The 17,331-nt window shown below is 55.0% G+C and overlaps 3 protein-coding genes across 5 annotated transcripts; 1 reads left to right on the top strand and 2 right to left on the bottom strand.

Annotated features, from left to right (window-relative positions):
* Positions 1-143: 143 nt before the first annotated feature.
* HIRIP3 (HIRA interacting protein 3) lies at positions 144-3,365 on the bottom strand. Its single transcript, XM_004386637.2, has 8 exons — positions 3,301-3,365; positions 3,102-3,222; positions 2,880-2,991; positions 2,453-2,631; positions 1,523-2,356; positions 1,254-1,422; positions 1,075-1,173; positions 144-996 (listed from the first exon to the last, which is right to left on the bottom strand). Exons 1-8 carry the CDS (start codon positions 3,363-3,365, stop codon positions 833-835), a joined length of 1,743 nt encoding a protein of 580 aa, XP_004386694.1. The 3' UTR covers positions 144-832.
* A 408-nt stretch (positions 3,366-3,773) lies between these two features.
* Positions 3,774-11,735, top strand: INO80E (INO80 complex subunit E). 3 transcript variants are annotated; one of them, XM_004386636.2, is made up of 7 exons: positions 3,774-4,152; positions 4,308-4,378; positions 4,584-4,636; positions 6,706-6,784; positions 6,882-6,993; positions 7,382-7,516; positions 11,464-11,735. In XM_004386636.2, exons 1-7 carry the CDS (start codon positions 4,072-4,074, stop codon positions 11,683-11,685), a joined length of 753 nt encoding a protein of 250 aa, XP_004386693.1. In that variant the 5' UTR covers positions 3,774-4,071; the 3' UTR covers positions 11,686-11,735. The 3 variants fall into 3 exon arrangements, with proteins under 3 accessions (XP_004386693.1, XP_012413972.1, XP_012413971.1); XM_012558518.2 differs by lacking the exon at positions 11,464-11,735 and adding an exon at positions 10,800-10,954; XM_012558517.2 differs by lacking the exon at positions 7,382-7,516.
* A 740-nt stretch (positions 11,736-12,475) lies between these two features.
* DOC2A (double C2 domain alpha) lies at positions 12,476-17,331 on the bottom strand. The gene is made up of 11 exons (XM_004386635.1): positions 17,135-17,331; positions 16,194-16,467; positions 15,732-15,811; positions 15,467-15,541; positions 15,230-15,339; positions 13,480-13,606; positions 13,333-13,392; positions 13,084-13,247; positions 12,893-12,974; positions 12,708-12,804; positions 12,476-12,615 (listed from the first exon to the last, which is right to left on the bottom strand). The coding sequence occupies exons 2-11, from the start codon at positions 16,456-16,458 to the stop codon at positions 12,476-12,478; spliced, it is 1,200 nt and encodes a 399-aa protein (XP_004386692.1). The 5' UTR covers positions 16,459-16,467; positions 17,135-17,331.

Here is a 17,331-nt window from a genome sequence, read left to right as displayed (position 1 = left end):
TTTGTTGTGTGCCATGGAGTCGATTCTGACTCATAATGACCCCATAGGACAGAGTAGAACTGCCCCATAGGGTGTCCTAGGCTGTAATCTTTATGGGAGCAGATCACCAGAGAGAAATCTCCTGCAGAGCTGCTGCTGGGTTCAAACTGCCAGCCTTTCAGTTAGCAGCTGAACACTTTAACCATTGTACCACCAGGGCTTCTAAGTCCTGTACCCGCTCCTTTTAGACTGAAGTAGAGAGTAATCCCATGCACTAAGTGGCTGTTTCCAAGAAGAGGGAAAAGGAAGACACAAACCAGCTATCTCCAAGTCATTTTGTGCTTCACATTCTTCCCAAAGCCAATTATCCAGATCCTCTTAACTAGGCATTAGGTTATCAGACGTAACTAAAAGCAGGGTGATGAGAGGTGCCCACTGGGCAGGCTGGAGGGAGAATAGGCAGCTGTACCCTTCTCTGATAATAGTCTGGTGGCAGACTGGATGGCAGTGTCTGGAGGCTGGGAGTCAATTGGAGAGCCTGGGAAAAGAGGAGGAAACAGATGAGGAGCAGTGGCTCCTGCTCAGCTCCTGGCCCAAAGTACAGAGGGTAAGAGAGGACCAGTTTTGATGAGGTGACTACAAACACTCCTTTATTGAATCTTAAAAAATAAACCCCTGTAAACAACTTAAACTGAGAAAATGAAGCAGAAAAGTTGGGTCCCGACAGCTTGTGTCTCTGGAGGCTGCTTGTCTTCGGAGAAAGCTGCTTCAACTCTGTGCAGGCACAAAACAGAAGGTGCTATATATGCTTTGTACAAGTGGCAAGGGTCCCTCCTAGCGGGGCAGGGGGAGCTCAGTTACTCTCGCCATCACTGCTGATGATGCCACGCATATGTGACCAGTCTGGGGGTGGGGGATGGGGCCGCTCTTCATCTGAGTCCAGGGTCCTGCGGTACGGCTCCCCTGAGGAGGCTGCTTCTCCTGAAGGGTTCCAGGCTGTGCGTCTGCGTGGCCGGCCTAGGGGGAAGGGGAGATTATTTGTCTGCGAAAGCCCAACCCCATCTTTTCCTGGGGGAGTGAGAGGAAGCCCCTTACCTGAACTGCTGATGATGTTGGCAACGTCCAAGGAGGCCACCTCGGCTGCCTCTTCCCGCTGCTCCTTCAGGGCCCGACACTTCTCCAAGGAAGGGTTACCTGGGCCAGAAAGGGCAAGTGAGCCTCTCCTCTGCAGCAGAGGCCCCTTCATGTGGCCCCCAGGGCATTCCTAGCCTCACCTCTCATGCCCAGGGCTTCCAGCTCTGCCCGGAGAACACTGAGGCGCTCCTTGTGCGAGTGACAGGAGCCCAGCAGCTTCTTGTAGTTGCGATAGGCCCCACAGGCCCGGATATAGCGCTTTAGCCTCATCACAGCTGGGTGGTCTTCACCACGGCGACCAGAGACAGCCTGGCAAGGAAAGACAGCAACTGAAGGCCAAGACTGCTGGGCTTGAGTCAGGGTCTCCCTATTCCCTGATGGTGGCCTTCCTCCCCATCTTCACCCTCACCTTCCTGCCTTTGGGTTCTGGACTTCCATCTGAGGAGGAGGAAGAGGAGCTTCGTGTCTTGCCTTTCTTGGAGCTCTTCTTGGAAGAGCGGTTCTTCCTCTCCCCTTTGGGACTCCCTCCTGCCTCGCTGTCACTCACCTCCCTCTCCAAGTCACTGTCCTCACCGTTGATACTGTCCGCTTTGGCTGTCTTTCCAGTGCTTTTATTCCTTAGTTTCACCTTCCTCCAGCTGTCTTCCCCGTCCTCCTCGCTGCTCCCACTCTGCCTTTTCCCAACCTTACACTGGGCCCTGTCCTTGCTCTTCCTTCGCACTGGGAGCTTTTCATCTCCCCCGATGTTATCCCCACTACCTGTTGCCTCTTTTTCCTTCTCTTCCCCTCCGTCCTCCCAGTCTCCCGTTGGCCTCCCTGCCCTGCTTTTCTGCTTAAAGCTCCTCTCCTCCCAAGCTAACCTTTTCCCTCCACTGCTCGTGGCTCTGCGTTCCCATTCCTCTTCCTCGTCCCCCTCCTCTTCCTCTTCCTCCTCTTCCTTGTCCCCCTCTTCTCCCTCTGCCTCTTCCCCCTCTTCTCCCTTTTCCTCTTCTCTACTCTCTTTTTTCATGGCTGGAATCTCTTCTTTATCATTGTCACTCTCCTTTTCACTTTCCTGGTGGCTTCTAGTTCCTTTCTTTCCCTCCCCCTTCCTTCCCATACTCTGGGCAGGTTCCTCACTGTCCTCACTCTCCTCCTTGGCCTGCTTCCTGCTGACTGAGGCCTTGCCTAGTGTCTGCTTGTCCTTCTTTGTCATCATTTTCTTCCTAGTCCTGCCCTTGAACTCCTCCTTTTTTTCTTCCTCCTTTTCCTCCTCTTCCTCACTACTCTCTTCCTTCCAGACCTTACTTGTTTTGACAGAGCTTTCCTCCTCTTCCTCCTCACTGCTGTCCTTCACCACCTCCTCTAATCCCATCTTTGCAGTCGGGTCCCTCTGCTGTTCTTCCTCATCTCTGCTCTCCATTGCTTTCTTTGAGGCTCGCCTTGGACTCTTCTCAGCTGGGCTGACTTCTGCTGCTGCCATTCTGTTCTTTGCTGAGGAGCCAAAGCAGTCTGGACTGGAAGCTGCAGAGCTGAGCTCTAGAATATGGAGAGATGGGATGGGACTGGTTCTTCCTGTCCCTTCTCCCTTCACTTGGGATAGGTTGCCTCTAGTCGTGCTCTGACAGGTAGAGTGAAGAGCAGCAGAAAACAGCTACAAGTCCACCCTGATACTGGCTCCCGACTCAATAACCCCCCTTATCTACCTTGGGACATACTTCGTGCTCAATACTTTCTGAATAAACCAACAATGCAAAAGGCACTGATGGCTGGGAAGAGGCACTAACCTGACTCTGAATTTAAACGGAATCTTTTTCTCTCTGGCTCACTGGAGGAAATAGGAGGCCTCTTCACTTTCTTCGTAAGATCTAGCTTCTTCCTGGTACCCGCTTCGTCCACCTGTGTGTGCATCAAGAGATCAAGACGGCAAAGCATGTACCCAGGTTGTGTTCTGCCCCACCACCTTGGCAACAAGCCCCGCCCCCTGTGGCCCAGGCTCGTGCCCACACCTGCATCTTCAGCAGCTCCTCTTCCACCAGCCGCTTCAGCGCTTGCTTCTCCTCAGGTTCCAGATGGTCGCGGCCCACGTGAGCCAAGAACCTCTGCCGTACGATGGAGTGCGTGAGCGTACTGCGGGGACATGGTGTCAAGACGGAGTCCCCAGCCCGCCCCTGCCCTTTCCAGTCCCACCTCCAGCCCCAAGTGCACCTGAGGTCCGGGCGTCCTCGGAAGAGGCTACGGGTGAATTCCTGCATCCCGCTATCCCGCGCCATTTTGCTCCACCCGGGATTGGCGGCTCCCGCCTTTTTTCTTCACAGCCTCCGTCAGCGCGTTTGACAGGGGGTCGCGCACGCGCAGTGCCGTGGCACCGGGAGGCGAGGGACCGTTATGTCTCAGTCGCAGGCTGCTCGGGCAGAGAACTTTACCAGGCAAATCTTGCTTCCCCCCGCGGCAGTTGGAGGGTCTCGCGGTTCCTTCCCTTTCTTAGAACGAATCTTTGTAACAAAGTTCTCGTTAGAAACCGCTTCAGCGCCGGCAACCTTAGGTGTGATGTAATCAACCCGCGACGCTGCCTTCATGGCGCCTGGTCACGCGCACCAGCTATGTCGCTGTTATTTCGAAAGGCAGAAGACATTCTTGCAAGGAGACTAGGAATCCTGGGGTGGGGGAGTCTTTTTGTGCCTTCAAATCTGTAAGCACATTTACAATCAGGAACGGCGCCCTCCGGCGTCCGCCATCTTTGTGACATCATCACGTCACTGCGACGCCATCTTTAGCGTAGCCGCTCGAAGCAACATTCCTTTCCCGATATTACCCGTGAGGGCAGTAGGTGTTCTTACGCTCCTTGGGCGCGGGGAGCGGCGGGAGTTGTAGTCCCAGTGGACAGAGTCCTACAGAATCTCCGGAAGTCTAGGTCCGGTTGAGCCGGCTCGTGGTAGCAGGACTACCGACGCTGGGTCGCTGCTCCGGCGGCCGGTCATGAACGGGCCGACGGACGGCGAGGTGGACTACAAAAAGAAATATCGGAACCTGAAGCGGAAGCTCAAGTTTCTCATTTACGTGAGTGCTGCGGTGGAGAGGTTCTGGGTGGTGAGGCCTGGCGCTGAGAGGACCTCAGTTTACCCATGTGTAAGGGGGATGGAGAGAGCTGTCGCTAGCCTCTGGGGCCCTTTACGGACAGCCGTTGGCTCAGTGCCTACCTTGCCTGGATGCAGGAACACGAGTGCTTCCAGGAGGAGCTGAGGAAGGCGCAGAGGAAATTGCTGAAGGTGTCCCGGGACAAGAGGTGAGGCACACTGAGGGAGGAGGATGGTGAGGTGGCTACGGTGGATTTACTTTCGGGCCCTGCCCTGGAATAGGGCCACAAATGCCTAGCGCTTGCCTCGAAGCTGTTCCGAGGATCCAGCGGACCAGCTAGGAGGTTAGCGGGCCCAAGAGAGCATCGCTGAGATGGGAATAAACAGTCCTGTTCTCCCCTCCTCTTCCCTCAGTTTCCTTCTTGACCGACTTCTGCAGTACGAGAACGTGGATGAAGACTCTTCTGGTGAGCAACGTCATGAGAAATTGACGGAGAACATGGCTTCTGGCACTCCAGCAAGCTTTCTGGGATGCTCCTTTTAGGCTCTGGAGGCTTGTGCAGCCTCCAGCGGTTCCTTTTGCTTGCCTTCCACCCCTACCATTCTTTCACTCAAGTATTTATTGAGTACCGTGTTTCAGGCATTGTGCTTGGAACAGGGAGTATAGCAATAACCAAGATGGACAAAGCCCTTGGCCTCTTGCAATTCATATTCGCGGGTAGGGGGGAAGTAAACAGAGAAATGAGCTAGAATTTTAGATAGAGTAAGGGTTTTGAAAGGAGTAAAAGCAGTTATGTGGTAGTGATTGGCATAGAGCAAGGATTGACAAACTTTCTGTAAAACACCAGGTAGTAAATATATTAGATTTTGTGAGACTTATGGGCTCTGTCCCAGCTACTCAGCTCGCTGCTGTAGTGCAAAAACAGCCATAGACAATATGTAAAAAAATAATAATGGCTGTATTCCAATAAAACTTTTATTTATGAACACTGAAATTTGAATTCCATATAATTTTCACGTCATGAAATTTTTTTTTTTTCCCGATCATGTAAAAATGTAAAAGCCACCTTAGCTTGCAGATCATTCAAAAGCAGGTAACAGGCAGTGGCTCAATAGAGTGATCAAGAAAGGCCTTTTTTAGAAAGTAACATTTGAGCTGGGACCTAGATTATAGGAAGAAACCAGTCCTGTGAGGATATGAGTGAGAGCTTTCCAAGAAGAGGGAATAACAAATACAGATGCCCTGAGGTAAGAACAAGCCAGGCATAGAGGGTGACACATATAGAGCACTATATCTTACATCAAGATCAAGTCCCCGCATATATACTTATAAGACATAGTGAAGTAGTGTTAAGAACGCTACATTCAGTTTATCCTGATACTTTTTAGACATTTTATCTTCTCCTTTTGATGCTCGTTGCAAACCACTAAATTGATTTCATGACCCATCAATGGGTTGAGATCCATAGTTTGAGGTGGCCATTTGTGGCCTTGTTCCACTGTTTGGCCTTCATAACCTGTGTTACAATCACCTCCCTTCACGGTGCCTCTAAACATGGGTTTAGAGCAGGAATCGGCAAACTCTTGCCAGCCAGGCTGCTCAGTTTTATAAATGTTTTCTTGGAACATGCAGTGTCCATTCATTTATGTATCTCAAGAGGATAGTAGATAAGATCAGGAACCTAGGTGGTCAGGGGTTAAAGCGCTGGGCTGCTAACCAAGACAGGTTGGTGGTTCGAACCTACCAGCCACTCCTGGGAGAAAGATGTGGCAGTCTGCTTCCGTAAAGATTGATAGCCTTGGAAACCCTGTGGGGCAGTTCTGCTTTGTCATATAGGGTCACTATGAGTCAGAATCATCTCGACGCAGTGTGTTTAGTTTGGTTTGGTTCGAGTACTTGCTGACAGTGGGGAGAGATGTGATCAGGTTTACATTTCAGGTCATTCCGGGATTGGAGTGGATTAGTGGGTGGCAGCGTGAGGTGAGACTGCTTAGGAGGTGATTTTGATGTGGTAGCCTGACCTTGTGGCAGTTGGAATGGGGGACAGTGATAAAGGGAGGAGAGATTGGAGGGGAACAACAACAGGACTTAGATGTCAGCAGTGGAGCAAAGGGAGGAGCTGAAGGGAGCTTAGCGGCAAATAAAGAAAGAGTGACATAAAGTGGTCAAGGGGTCACAGACATGAGTTCAAGTTCCGGCCCCACACAGTACTTTCTGAGCCTCAGTGACCTGTCTGGAAAGTTGAGGTGATACCCTTCCCTTCCTCCTTGGATAGTTTCCAAGGCGAGAAGAGATAGTGAATATAAAGTGTCCAGTACAGAATTTGGCACATAGTAAGTGCTTGACAGACATACTGTCATGGGCAGGAAGTAGGATGTGAAGGACGTTTTAAGAAGCTGGGAGCCTGCCCAGAATAGCACATGTGTACCATTTGAGGAGTCAGATTCCTCTGGCTTTCCATAGGGCTGAGGTTACACCCCTCTGGGGTAGACTAGACCCCCTGCCCCTCAGTAAACCAGCCCTCACCTCTCACAGACTCAGATGCCACTGCGTCTTCAGATAACAGTGAGACAGAGGGGACACCCAAGTTGTCGGACACTCCAGCCCCCAAGAGGTGAGAAGAAGCCAGTGTTCCTTTCTGGGGGAGGGTAGGGGGTAGGATACCTGGCCTCCTAGCTGCCTCTGACCCCTCCTCCCTGTCCTTTCTCCAGGAAGAGAAGCCCTCCGCTGGGTGGTGCCCCCTCCCCCTCCAGTCTCTCCCTGCCTCCTTCAACAGGGTTTCCCCTTCAGGCTTCTGGGGCCCCCTCCCCATACCTGAGCTCGGTGAGTTGGGGTCAAGGGTGGGAAGTGGTGAATTAAAGTGCCTGGGAATAAGACAGGTATCATTTGGGCAGAGGGGCCAGGCTTTGGGGTGAAGCTGGCCTAGCTCTGGGGATGTCTTTCTGGGTGTGGCCAGCAAGCACCCCTTGGAGGGTGTGAGTCGGGCTGCCCGCTTCCTCTCTCTGGTGTAGGAATGGGGGACAGACATGACTGAGGAGAGCAGACCACAGGACAAAGTCCTACTGCTGTCCCCTCCGCTTCTCTCAGGAGCCAGGGGGAGCCACACTCATCAGCCATCTCTTTTGTTTTTCCATTCTCCCTTTGTTTGCATTTCTCCCCTTCACCCCCACCCCAATCCACTCCATCTCCCATGTCCATCCCGCCACAGCAGCTGGCCTCCCCCCCCTACCCCCCATTCCCTTCTGACTACCTGGCCCTGCAGCTGCCCGAGCCCAGCCCCCTGAGGGAGCCCAGCCCCCTGAGGCCCACGCGGCAGAAACGGCCCCGCCTGCCCCGGAAACTCAAGGTACCCTGATTTGGGGAGGCCAGGGAGGGGCCAGGATGGCTGGAGGACAGCCATCCAAGGGAGGCTTAGGACAGGGACTGGAGGCCTGTCCGAGAACTCTGAATAACTGATTTGGAGCTCCTGGGGCCCAGGCCAGGGCTAGGCTCTGAGGGGTGGCTCAGAGAGGTCCTGGCCCACAGCTCATTGCAGAGACAAATCAGGGGCAGAACCAGCCTTGGGAACTCAGAGTGAGGGTACCTGGGGTCCACCTCTCTCACTGCTGCAGTGTGGGTAGCAGCAAGACTTGGTTTTCACATACTGGGGATGTTCTGTGATGCCAGCATCCCAGAAGAGAGGAAAGAGTTGTAGAATCCAGTCAAGGCTTCCACCAGTTAAAAACCATATGACCTTGAGCAGGTCTCTTTGACCCTCCAGGTCGCCAGTTCTGCATCTGTAAAGTGAGTGATCAAACGAGATTTAATCAACTAGTGATTTTTGAGCATTACTAGGTGCCAGGCACTGTCCTAGGTGCTACAGATGCAGTAGTGAACAGAGCAGACAGAAGCCCCTGGCCTTTTGGAGCTCACATTTTGGCAAGACAGGCAGAAAGTAAACAAATAGGTAGCAGTGGAGAAAAATGAGCTTGAGTAAAGGGGACAGGGAGCACCCAGGATGGATGGGGGTTGACATTTAAGATTGGGTAGTTTGGAATGTTATTTGATTGGAGGGCTAAAGGAAATGAGAACAAGCCATGTAGCTCTCTGGGAAGTGTTTCAGTCAGAGGAAACGACCAGCACAAAGGCCCTGAGGAGGGCGCATGCTTGGCTTGTTCAGGTCAGAGTAGTAACTGAGGAGCAAGATTGTGGCGGGCCTTATAAAGACCTTAGCTTGTACTGTGAGTGAAACGGGGAACCATTGGAAAGGTTGAGCAGAGGAGGGGTCTGATCTCACTTGCTTACACTTCAACAAAATTAGTGAGACTGTTATGGAGACACCATGCTGGGTGAGGGGTAGGGGAAGGACTGCAGGGTGGAAGGAGGGATACCAACAAGGAGGCTACTGTAATAAACCAAGGGACTGTGGGAACACTCAAAGTGGGTTGTGGATGTTTTAAAGAATAAGCTGCAGGATTCCTAAGACCAGTTGTGGGCTGTAAGAAAGAGGAGTCAAGGATGACTCTGGGGTTTTTAGCCTGAGCGACTGAAGAAGAGTAGTTGCCTTCTCCTGAGATGGGGGGAAGATGGAAGGAGTAGGTTTTAGAGGGAAAAAGAGGAGTTTGGCTCTGGACATGCTGAGATGCTTTCTGGAAAGGTCAACTAGAAGCTGGATATGGGTGCCTGGAATTCATGGGGATATATACTTGGAAGTCATCAGCACAGAGACCGATGTGATCACTGAGGACAGAATGTGGTTGGAGAAGAGAAGAAGTCTGAGCACTGAGCCCCAGGAGAGATTAGAGGAACCACCGAAGACACAGGAGGCACAGTGCCCAGCCCTGAATCAAAGTCGAAAAGGGACTGGGCTTAAGCAGCTCTCAAGTGGGTTGTAGACTCAGGCTCTGAAGCCAGAAGTGAAATCGGAAGCCACATTTGTGATGATTAGGAGTATGGATTCTGGAGTTCGAATCCCAGCTCTGTCACTTACTCCCTGTGTGACCTTGGCCTCGTGTACTTAACCTCTTGAGCCTGAAAGATGGGGGTGAGAATAATGGCCCTTTGCTCTGCTCAGCAGGGTATTTGTTTCTGGCCTGTAGAGCAGGGTGGCAGAGAAACGGGGGGTCAGAGAGGCCTGGAGTAGGTAGTGGAGGTGTGAGGTGGCTTGGGCATGGGGGGTTTGAGGCCTTCTGGTTGGTGCTGGGTTCTGAAGTAGAGGAATGTCAGGGAGCTGGGTTCTGACATACGTGAGAGAAATGTTAGTTGGGAGAGGGGCCCACATCAATTGCTGTGCGAGGGGGAGGGGATAAATCAGGGAAGACCTCAAAGAAGTGACATTTGAGCACAGGGTAAGTGGAATTGGATATTCCAGGCTGAGGGAATAGAAGACATGAAGACAGGGACATGGCAGAAGTGTTTCTTTGGGCTGGAGCAGGAGTGAAAAGAGTGAATAGGCTTGGAAAGAAAGATAGGATGGGATCGGGTCATAGAAGGCCTCAACACCCAGAATCAAAGTTTGCATGCTATGGTAAAAGGCAGTGGGAGCCACTGAAAATTTCTGAGTGACTTGGTGTGAACAGATTGGAGGTAGCAACACAGACCAGAGGAAGGAAAGCTGTGAAAACTGAGCAGGTTGGCTCAGAGCCTGGGCCTTAGACAGACCTGAGTTTGAATCCCAGCTCCTCCACTTAGTCACTGTGTGACCTTGGGCATGTCATCTAACTTTCTGAACCTCAGCTTTCCTCTCTGTCAGATGGGGTCATTGTGAGGATAAAATGTACTAAGGAGAGAAGAACATTTAGTACAGTGCTTGGTTTCTAGTAAGCCACAGATAAGTATTAGCTGCTGTCGGTCACGCTGAAGATCCATGAGGAGGCCACTGAGTAAGTCCAGGCAAGGGTAGGGCCAGAGAGTCGGGTGGGGATGGAGAGATGGTGGCCAGAGGAGGGGGACAGTCCTCGTGCAGCTGTCCTTTTCAGTTGTGCTTGTGTGTCTGCTCCCATGTATCCATGAGTGCCTGGTACTAAGTGCAAGGGGGCTGTTCACAGGTGGGCCTCCTGAACCCTGAGGCACCACCTCTGAGGGAAAAGCCCACTCTGACCCCCATCCCACCCCAGGAATGGCAGTGAGGTGGGGAGCTTGGGAAGCAGAGAGTAGACCATGAAGGTTGAATGTGTTAAGACAACCAGAAGGACCACTGTGAAGACCACCCATAAGTGTTTCCCCTGACTGAACACAGCCCAGCGGGGACCCATTAGGCCAGTTCCTTAACACCTCCCTTTTGAAGCCTGTTTCCTCCTCTGGCAGATCATCTCCCCTCCCTCCCAGGGTGGGCATGAGGGTCAGAGATCATGACCAGAAGTCACTTGGCATATAGTAGGTGCTAAGAACAGGGTTTGTACCCACAGGCAAAGCATGAGGGCTGGATGGGGAGGCTTCAGACTGACCTGGCAGGGGAGGGGGGCAGAGGGTTGGGCAGGACAGAGGCTACTTCCCAGCCTCAGAGGACAAAGCAGGACTTTGACAAATAGAGGAGGACACTTCAGGTGGAGGGACCGGCCTGTGCTCAGGTCTGCCGCCTGCCTGTCCCGAGAGCAGTGAGGAGCGGAGGGCCCTGGAGGGGGAATGACATGCGCAGGTTTGTGTTTTAGAGAGATCACTCTGGCTGCAGTGTGGAGGAGGAGCTGGAGCTGGGAGAGGCTGAAGGCAGGGAGTCCAGTTAGGAGGCTGGTACCATAGCACAGGTGAGCTGAGAGGAGGGCCTGGCCTAGGCCAGTGGCTGCGGGGATCCCGAGGAAGGGCCCTCCAAGGTAGAAGAGGTAGAAGCCTCAGAAGGAGGGGGAGGGGGGCTTGGGCAGCCTGTGATACCCTCCACTGAGCCAGTCAGTCCTGCAGGAGGAGGACCAGGAACCAGTGGTGGCAAGCGGCATCTGAGGGTTCCAGCAGGCAGGCAGGCCGGCCCTCCAGGCTGACTCTGACTCTGCTGTTACCAGGGCAGCCGAGGGGCCTCCCTGGGGAGTGCAGGGCCAGCCTTTCCCTCCCAGTTTCCTGCAAGACCTTCTCACCCTCATCAACACCTCCATCACCACCCCTCACCTCCAGGCACTTGCTCATTGGGGACTCTGAAGGGGGTGTGGTGGGGGCAGGCCCTGAGTCCAGCAGTGGCCAGCCAGATTGTATGCACTGCCCCGTAAATGAGCCTTTGTCCCTTTTCCTGTCCCCCAGAACTGCCTTAGGGGGCAGTACCCAACCCCCTGGGAATCCCAGAGCCCCCCAGCTGACAAGCCTTCCCTGTGTTTCTTCCCCCTGCTGCAGATGTCGGTGGGACCCCCCGATTGCCCTGTGGGAGGGCCGCTGACCTTTCCAGGTCGAGGAGCTGGGGCTGGGATGGGGGCAGCCCTGGCCCCACTGCCCCCTCCCAAGATGCCTCCCCACACCATCCTGAGCACCGTCCCTCGGCAGATGTTCAGCGACGCAGGCAGCGGCGATGATGCCCTAGATGGGGATGATGACCTGGTGATCGACATCCCGGAGTGACCTGGCACCTGCGCCCTGCCCATGGCCCCCTGCCGTGCTAGCACACATGAGCCCCCAGCTTCCTCAGAGATGTTTATTGACATCCAGTTGCCATGCTTCGGCCACTGACACAATCAGAAGAGGCGTAAACATGCACAAATGCCTCCTGGGAAGGTAGGCCCTGAGCAGGGCTGGCAGGCCCCTGTCCTCACACCCCAGCCCCATCCGGGGAACAGTTATTTATTTATACGAGTGGCCTGGGAGCACCTGCCACCTCTTGAGCAAGCAGAGACCCTGTGGTGGCCACCCTGTATGAGGGCAGCTTCCAGGGCTAAGTATTTTAATGAAGACTGTATTAAAGGGGTGGCTCTTTTTCAGTTTTTTTCGTCCTTTTTTGGAAACCTCGTTTTCTTCCAAGCCCCCACTAATCTGACCTCCTCCCTGTGGGGAGGGGGACAGGCAGCCTGGAGAGGCAGGAAGGAGGATGGGCAGCGGGCCTTAGGGCAGGGGGCAGTGACAGGACTCCCCTGTACAGGTGCCAGGATGGCTGGCTTGCATATTTGCATATCATAGCGAGTCAGGCAGGCGGAAGTTTGCATATGTGAATACAGATCTCCACAGTTCCTCACCAGAAGACAGGCCCACCAGGTCACAGAGGTTCTCACAAAATAAGACAGGAAGTGCGGGGCAGGCACACCTGACCCCGTGTAAACGTGCAACACACTCGTGCAAAGGTTGGGTGCTGGATGCAGCCCCCGGGGCTGTGCCGGGCAGCCTGGTCTAGTGCTGGGAGCCGCTGTGCTGCTCAGGCTTAGGGGAGGGCTCCGGCCGCCGGGGGCAGCTCACTGGTCAGGGTGTGCCAGCGCTCCAGAACTGTGTCCGGCTGCTGCAGGCAGTTGCCCCAGTGCTTCCTGGCCTCCCCCCGGGCACCTGACCCTAGGGACACGCCACCTGGGGAGCAGGTAGAGGCAGGCAAAATCAGGGCCCAGCTTACTGCCAGTCTGCCCTCCATCATCACCACCCAGCTGGGCTCCACCCCTCACCGATGAAGTCGTTGGATTTGCCAATGTCGTAGTCCCACACTGTGACCTCCAGAGTCTTGGTGGCCAGAACAGAGAGCTCTATCTCATAGAAAAACTCCTGGGGAGAGGGCAAGCCGTACCTTCCATCAGGCCCTGACCTTCTCTTCCCCCAGCCCACCTCACTTTCTAGCCCCTGCCCCACTTACCTCATTAAACTCTGGGTTTAGGGTCTTCTTCTTCACACACGTTTTATGCTTGGATTTCTTATCCACATCTGGCCTCAGGTACCTGGGGGGAGGGGGTAGCTGTTAGGGAGGGCCCAGGTTCCAGAGGATGGGGCAGGAGTCAGGCTTCCGAGGAAGGGGAGGGTGGGCCTCAGGGCAGGGCAAGGGCTCACGTCTTGACGTAGGGGTCTGAGTAGCCATTGACGTCCATGGCAGCCAGGTGGGCACAGCGCACAATGCCCACCAGGAGCCCCCGGCGCCAGGAGCTGTAGCTGAGGCTCAGCAAGATGCGGCCACGCTCCTCCAGCAGCCCAGGGCCCTGCTCCACCTGCTCCAGCTGCAGGCGGCAGGACAGGGCTCAGCCTGGGTCCTCCGTTACCCCTCCCCCCTGCAACACACACGTGGTCTCTGAGCTGCCTCACCTCCTTCAGGTAACAGGAGATGCCTCTCAGTGCCGCCGACATGGAAGAGGGCGAGGCCAACTGAGGGCAAAGAGAAGATACTGGACACTTGGCCTTCCCAGCGTCCCCACCCCTGGCGTCTCTACAACCCCCCTCTTCCCCACAGACCGGGACCTGGCGCTCAAGACAGATATTAAAGTGCTTCTTCTGGGAAGGCTTGAGGCGGCGGAGGGGCACGCGGATCTCCCCGATGAACTCGTTGTGGCTCAGCTTGTCCTCATCACAGACGGAGATCCTGGCAGGGAACTGCAGGGTCAGGGCCCCCGGGCTACCTGAGCCCTGCTGCAGTGTGGGAGAAAGATCCTCGGACTGAACTGAGAAGCCCAGGCTGGTCCCAGCTCTGCCCTAAATACTCCACATCTCAGCTGTAAAATGCGCTTCCTCACAAGGGCTGCACCGCAAGCACCAGGCCTGGAGCTTGAGAAAGACGATTTGCCTCTGTTCCTCCATCCCTCCCTTTTGGGCCGCCCTTGGTCCATCAGGCCCTGCTCAGCTACTCCAGGAAGCTCTCATAGGTTTTAAGGACCACTTCATTCAGGGCCTGGGGGCAGGATCTGACTGAGCATGCACAGGGTGCACACTGATGGCACGGGTCACAGATTCAGGATGGAAGAGCTAGAAGGGCCTTGTCCTCTGGCACTCCTCTCCATGGAGCAGGGAGCCAGCCCAGGAGAGACCAGGAGCCCCAAGATGAAAGTATTACTTCTATCCATCCCCTTCTGCAGCCCCCTGTGCTTCCTGCTGCTGTGATGGCTCTGTTGAGTGGCCGTGTGATGGAGCAAAAAAATACTAAACCCATTGCCATTGAGTCGATTCCGACTCACAGCAATACTACAGGACAGAGTGAAACTGCCCCATAGGGTTTCCAAGGAAGAGCTGGTTGATTTGAACTCCCAACCTTTTGGTTAGCAGCTGAGCTCTTAACCACTGCACCACCAGGGTTCCATAGTGGAATGTAGGGAGGGGTCCAGACTCCAGCTCTGCTACTTAGCTATCTGTGTGACCTTAGGTAAGTCACTTAACCTCCCTAATCCTCTATGCCCACCTCCTAAAGCTGTTCGAGGAGCAAGTGAAACCAATGTAAAAGTGCTTGGCCAGGCGGGGCACCAGTGAGCACTCAGTAAAGTGTTAGTTCTTTTCAGGCCTCATTCTCTTATACCTGGAATCTGATGCCAACCTTTCTGGTTTCTGTCTCTGTTCTCCCTTCCAATCTACCTCCACACCTCATCACCACCTCCATCACCACCAACGCAATCTCTAAAACACAGCCCTGACCATGCCCCTTCCCTGCTACAAACCCTTCCATGGCTTCCTATTTCCCAGATAGGGTGAACCAAGAGTGAGGTCACGGCATATGCCTGGGTTCTACCGCCTTCGCTGGCCTGAGGAAACGCTCCCTGCAGCTCCATCTCCTCTGGTGATGGAGGAAGTTCTCTGCCCCTGAAGACTTCACTCCTGAGAGATTTCAGGGGGTTGCAGGGAGCAGAATGGGCAGCTGCGGAGGCCTGGCTTAAGTCAGGGCTCTGAGAAAGGGTCTCGGTGATCAGAGAAAGCTTTCAGGAGGAGGCCGAGTTTGGGCTGAGCCTCAAATGATGAATGGGAGTTTGGCTGGCATGGAGGGGGCGAGTGGCGCTTTCTAGGTAGAAGAGATAAAGGTCAGGAGTAAGGCAATTGGCCAGTTGGAAGGGGCAGCCCTGTGTTTGAGGAGCAGTAATGCAAGGGAAAACTTCTGGCCTTCTGCCAAAGGGGATAGGAGACATTGAATGTTCTTGAGCAATGGAGAGGTAGGGTCTGAATGAGAGACAGGGAGATGAGCCACCAAAGAAGGTTACAGTGTCAGCTGTCATGGAGCCCTCACCTGAGCACCTTGTGGGTGATGTCGTCGTCTGTGATCCCACTGTACGTCAGGTCCTCATTCCACACGGGATTCAGCGTGTTCCTCTGAGTCTTGGTTTTAAGCTTATTGGCCTGGGGTGCAGAGACGAAGGGTTCTAAATCCGTGTTCCCAGATGGCTAGAGGCTGCAGGCAGGGGCTAGAGGGGTCTAGGACAGACCCACAGGCTGGGCCAGGCTGGGGGAGGGAGGAGGCCCTTACCTTGCAGGCTCCAGGCAGTAGGTGCAGCTTGACATAGGGGTCAGCCAGGCCATTAAAATCCATGGGCTTGAGGCCCTGGGGAGGAGGGAGGAAAAGAGGACTGTGGGTGTCAGCCTTTCCCTCACTCTGCAGAGCTGGATCCTTGAGGTGTGGAGAGGCAAAAAGGGGGTGGGGAAGGAAAGGGCAGGGGCCTGGCCTGGGCAAGGGAAGGAAGGATGGAAACCCACCCTTCCTGGGGCTTGGGGAGCAGGGAGTGCCCACCCACCTTGGCCCTGAGGATACTACAGTGCAGCGTGCAGGAAGCTTGGTCGTAGAGAAGGTCAAACTCCAACATGCCTAAGGTGGCTGGAGAAGAGGGAAAAGATGTGAGTCAGTGTGTAAAGACAGGTGTGTGAGACAAACCAGATGGGCAGGTGTGATGGCTGTCAAGGTGTGTTCATGTGTCTATCAGCCTGGGAGCATGTATGCAAGAAAATGAGTTGGCATGTGTGTGTGTCTGTCTGGGTCCCTGGCTCGGCCACAACTAGGGCTGTGTGGGTGGTTGAGTGTCTCAGCAAAAATTTTTAATATTGAGCCTTGCTGAGACATTCATCTCCACACTGACTGCCGCTTTGGAAGCAGTGCCTCTGCCTTCCACCCGCACATGCACCCCACAGGGCCCAGTCCTCTCCCCACAAGCCTGGAGGCCCCCACTAGCACCCTGGGCCCTTTAAGCCCCCAAACTCACTGGTATCATCGGAGTCATAGCTGTCCACTTCAGCTCCATCCTCGGGCGTGGTGGCCCCAAGGAGGGCCACAGGGGGGGCCAGGGCCAGGGGGGCCAGAGCAGCAGGGGCCTCCCCAAAGCCTCCACAACCCCCTTCGGGTCCTGGTACCCGGCGGGGGAAGTAGTCAGAGATCTGGCGGATAGGCCGGATGGGCCCGGGGCACACGTTGATGGCCATGTGCTCCTGGATGTTGATGGTCATGCGGTCACCCCTGCGGCCCCTCATGCAGCACCCCTGCTGGGGGAGAGGGGAGAGAGCATGAACCCAGGGCTAATTCCTCACACCTGCCCTCTGCTGCTGAGGGGCCCTGCAGCAGCCCTGTCCACCTAGAGGGCCCTCACTGGCCTCCCTTACTGGGTGTCCAGGGAGAGGGTGGCCTGTGCCAGCTGGTGGGCAGACAAGAGGCCTGGGCCCTCCAGATCCCAAGCCTTGCCCCACAGGAGCTGGGCTGCCAGCCCACTCCCCCAGGATAGGCTCTGGCTCCACCTCAGTCTTGCCCACTTACTTCTAAATTGTCCCTTTGTCCATCTTCCCAGCTCCTGCCCCTCATTCTGGGCTTCTGTCTGGCCCTGGGCCCAGCCCTCCCAATAAGCGGCCCCATAGGCCCCCTCATCTGTCCTTGGAGGCTCCGTCCAGCCCTCTGCACCAGGCCCACCCCTCTAGACCTCTAGACTTTAACGGCTCATTGTCCCTCCATTCAACCCCAGGATCTGCCTCCTTGCCTGATCGCTCCCTTCAGCCAAGGTGGGGACCCCTGCCTCAGATGCTTCCCCCTGAGCTTGCCTCCCCAGGAAGCCAGAAATCGCAGCCGATGGAGAGCGGAACACCCCCGCAGGCACACACAGGCTAACACACACACTCACCCTCACCCTCAAGCCCCCGCCGGCCCAGCCCCCTGCACCTGTCTCTGTGCGTCCAACAGGTGCCCGAGCACTGGGGGACGGCGGGTGCAGGCTGGGCGGTGGCGGCCGGCGCTTCCCAGGGCGGCCAGCGAGAAGAGCGCGGAGTCCGGCTGTGTGAGCCGAGAGGAAGGGAGAACAGAAGAAAGTGCGAGGAGGAGGGGGTGAGCGAGGTGGAGGGAGGCTGCAGCCGGCGCAG

The sequence above is a fragment of the Trichechus manatus genome, unplaced genomic scaffold (genome assembly GCF_000243295.1).
Source record: "Trichechus manatus latirostris isolate Lorelei unplaced genomic scaffold, TriManLat1.0 scaffold00170, whole genome shotgun sequence".
Taxonomy (NCBI): domain Eukaryota; kingdom Metazoa; phylum Chordata; class Mammalia; order Sirenia; family Trichechidae; genus Trichechus; species Trichechus manatus.
Note: the sequence above shows the minus strand (reverse complement) of the source record. Positions and strands in the feature narration are given on the sequence as shown.

What these genes read in the sequence shown, in the direction of transcription:
- HIRIP3 (XM_004386637.2), bottom strand. Translation starts at nt 3,365, where the DNA reads ATGGCGCGGGATAGCGGGATGCAGGAATTCACCCGTAGCCTCTTCCGA. An exon ending in GGAAGCCCTGGGCATGAGAG is followed by an intron (nt 1,174 to 1,253) that starts GTGAGGCTAGGA and finishes TTTCTGGCCCAG; the next exon opens with GTAACCCTTCCTTGGAGAAG. An exon ending in CAACATCATCAGCAGTTCAG is followed by an intron (nt 997 to 1,074) that starts GTAAGGGGCTTC and finishes CCTTCCCCCTAG; the next exon opens with GCCGGCCACGCAGACGCACA.
- INO80E (XM_004386636.2), top strand. Translation starts at nt 4,072, where the DNA reads ATGAACGGGCCGACGGACGGCGAGGTGGACTACAAAAAGAAATATCGG. An exon ending in AGCTCAAGTTTCTCATTTAC is followed by an intron (nt 4,153 to 4,307) that starts GTGAGTGCTGCG and finishes GCCTGGATGCAG; the next exon opens with GAACACGAGTGCTTCCAGGA. An exon ending in CGTGGATGAAGACTCTTCTG is followed by an intron (nt 4,637 to 6,705) that starts GTGAGCAACGTC and finishes CACCTCTCACAG; the next exon opens with ACTCAGATGCCACTGCGTCT.
- DOC2A (XM_004386635.1), bottom strand. Translation starts at nt 16,458, where the DNA reads ATGAGGGGCCGCAGGGGTGACCGCATGACCATCAACATCCAGGAGCAC. An exon ending in CTATGACTCCGATGATACCA is followed by an intron (nt 15,812 to 16,193) that starts GTGAGTTTGGGG and finishes CCTCTTCTCCAG; the next exon opens with CCACCTTAGGCATGTTGGAG. An exon ending in TCTCCTGTTACCTGAAGGAG is followed by an intron (nt 13,248 to 13,332) that starts GTGAGGCAGCTC and finishes TGCCGCCTGCAG; the next exon opens with CTGGAGCAGGTGGAGCAGGG.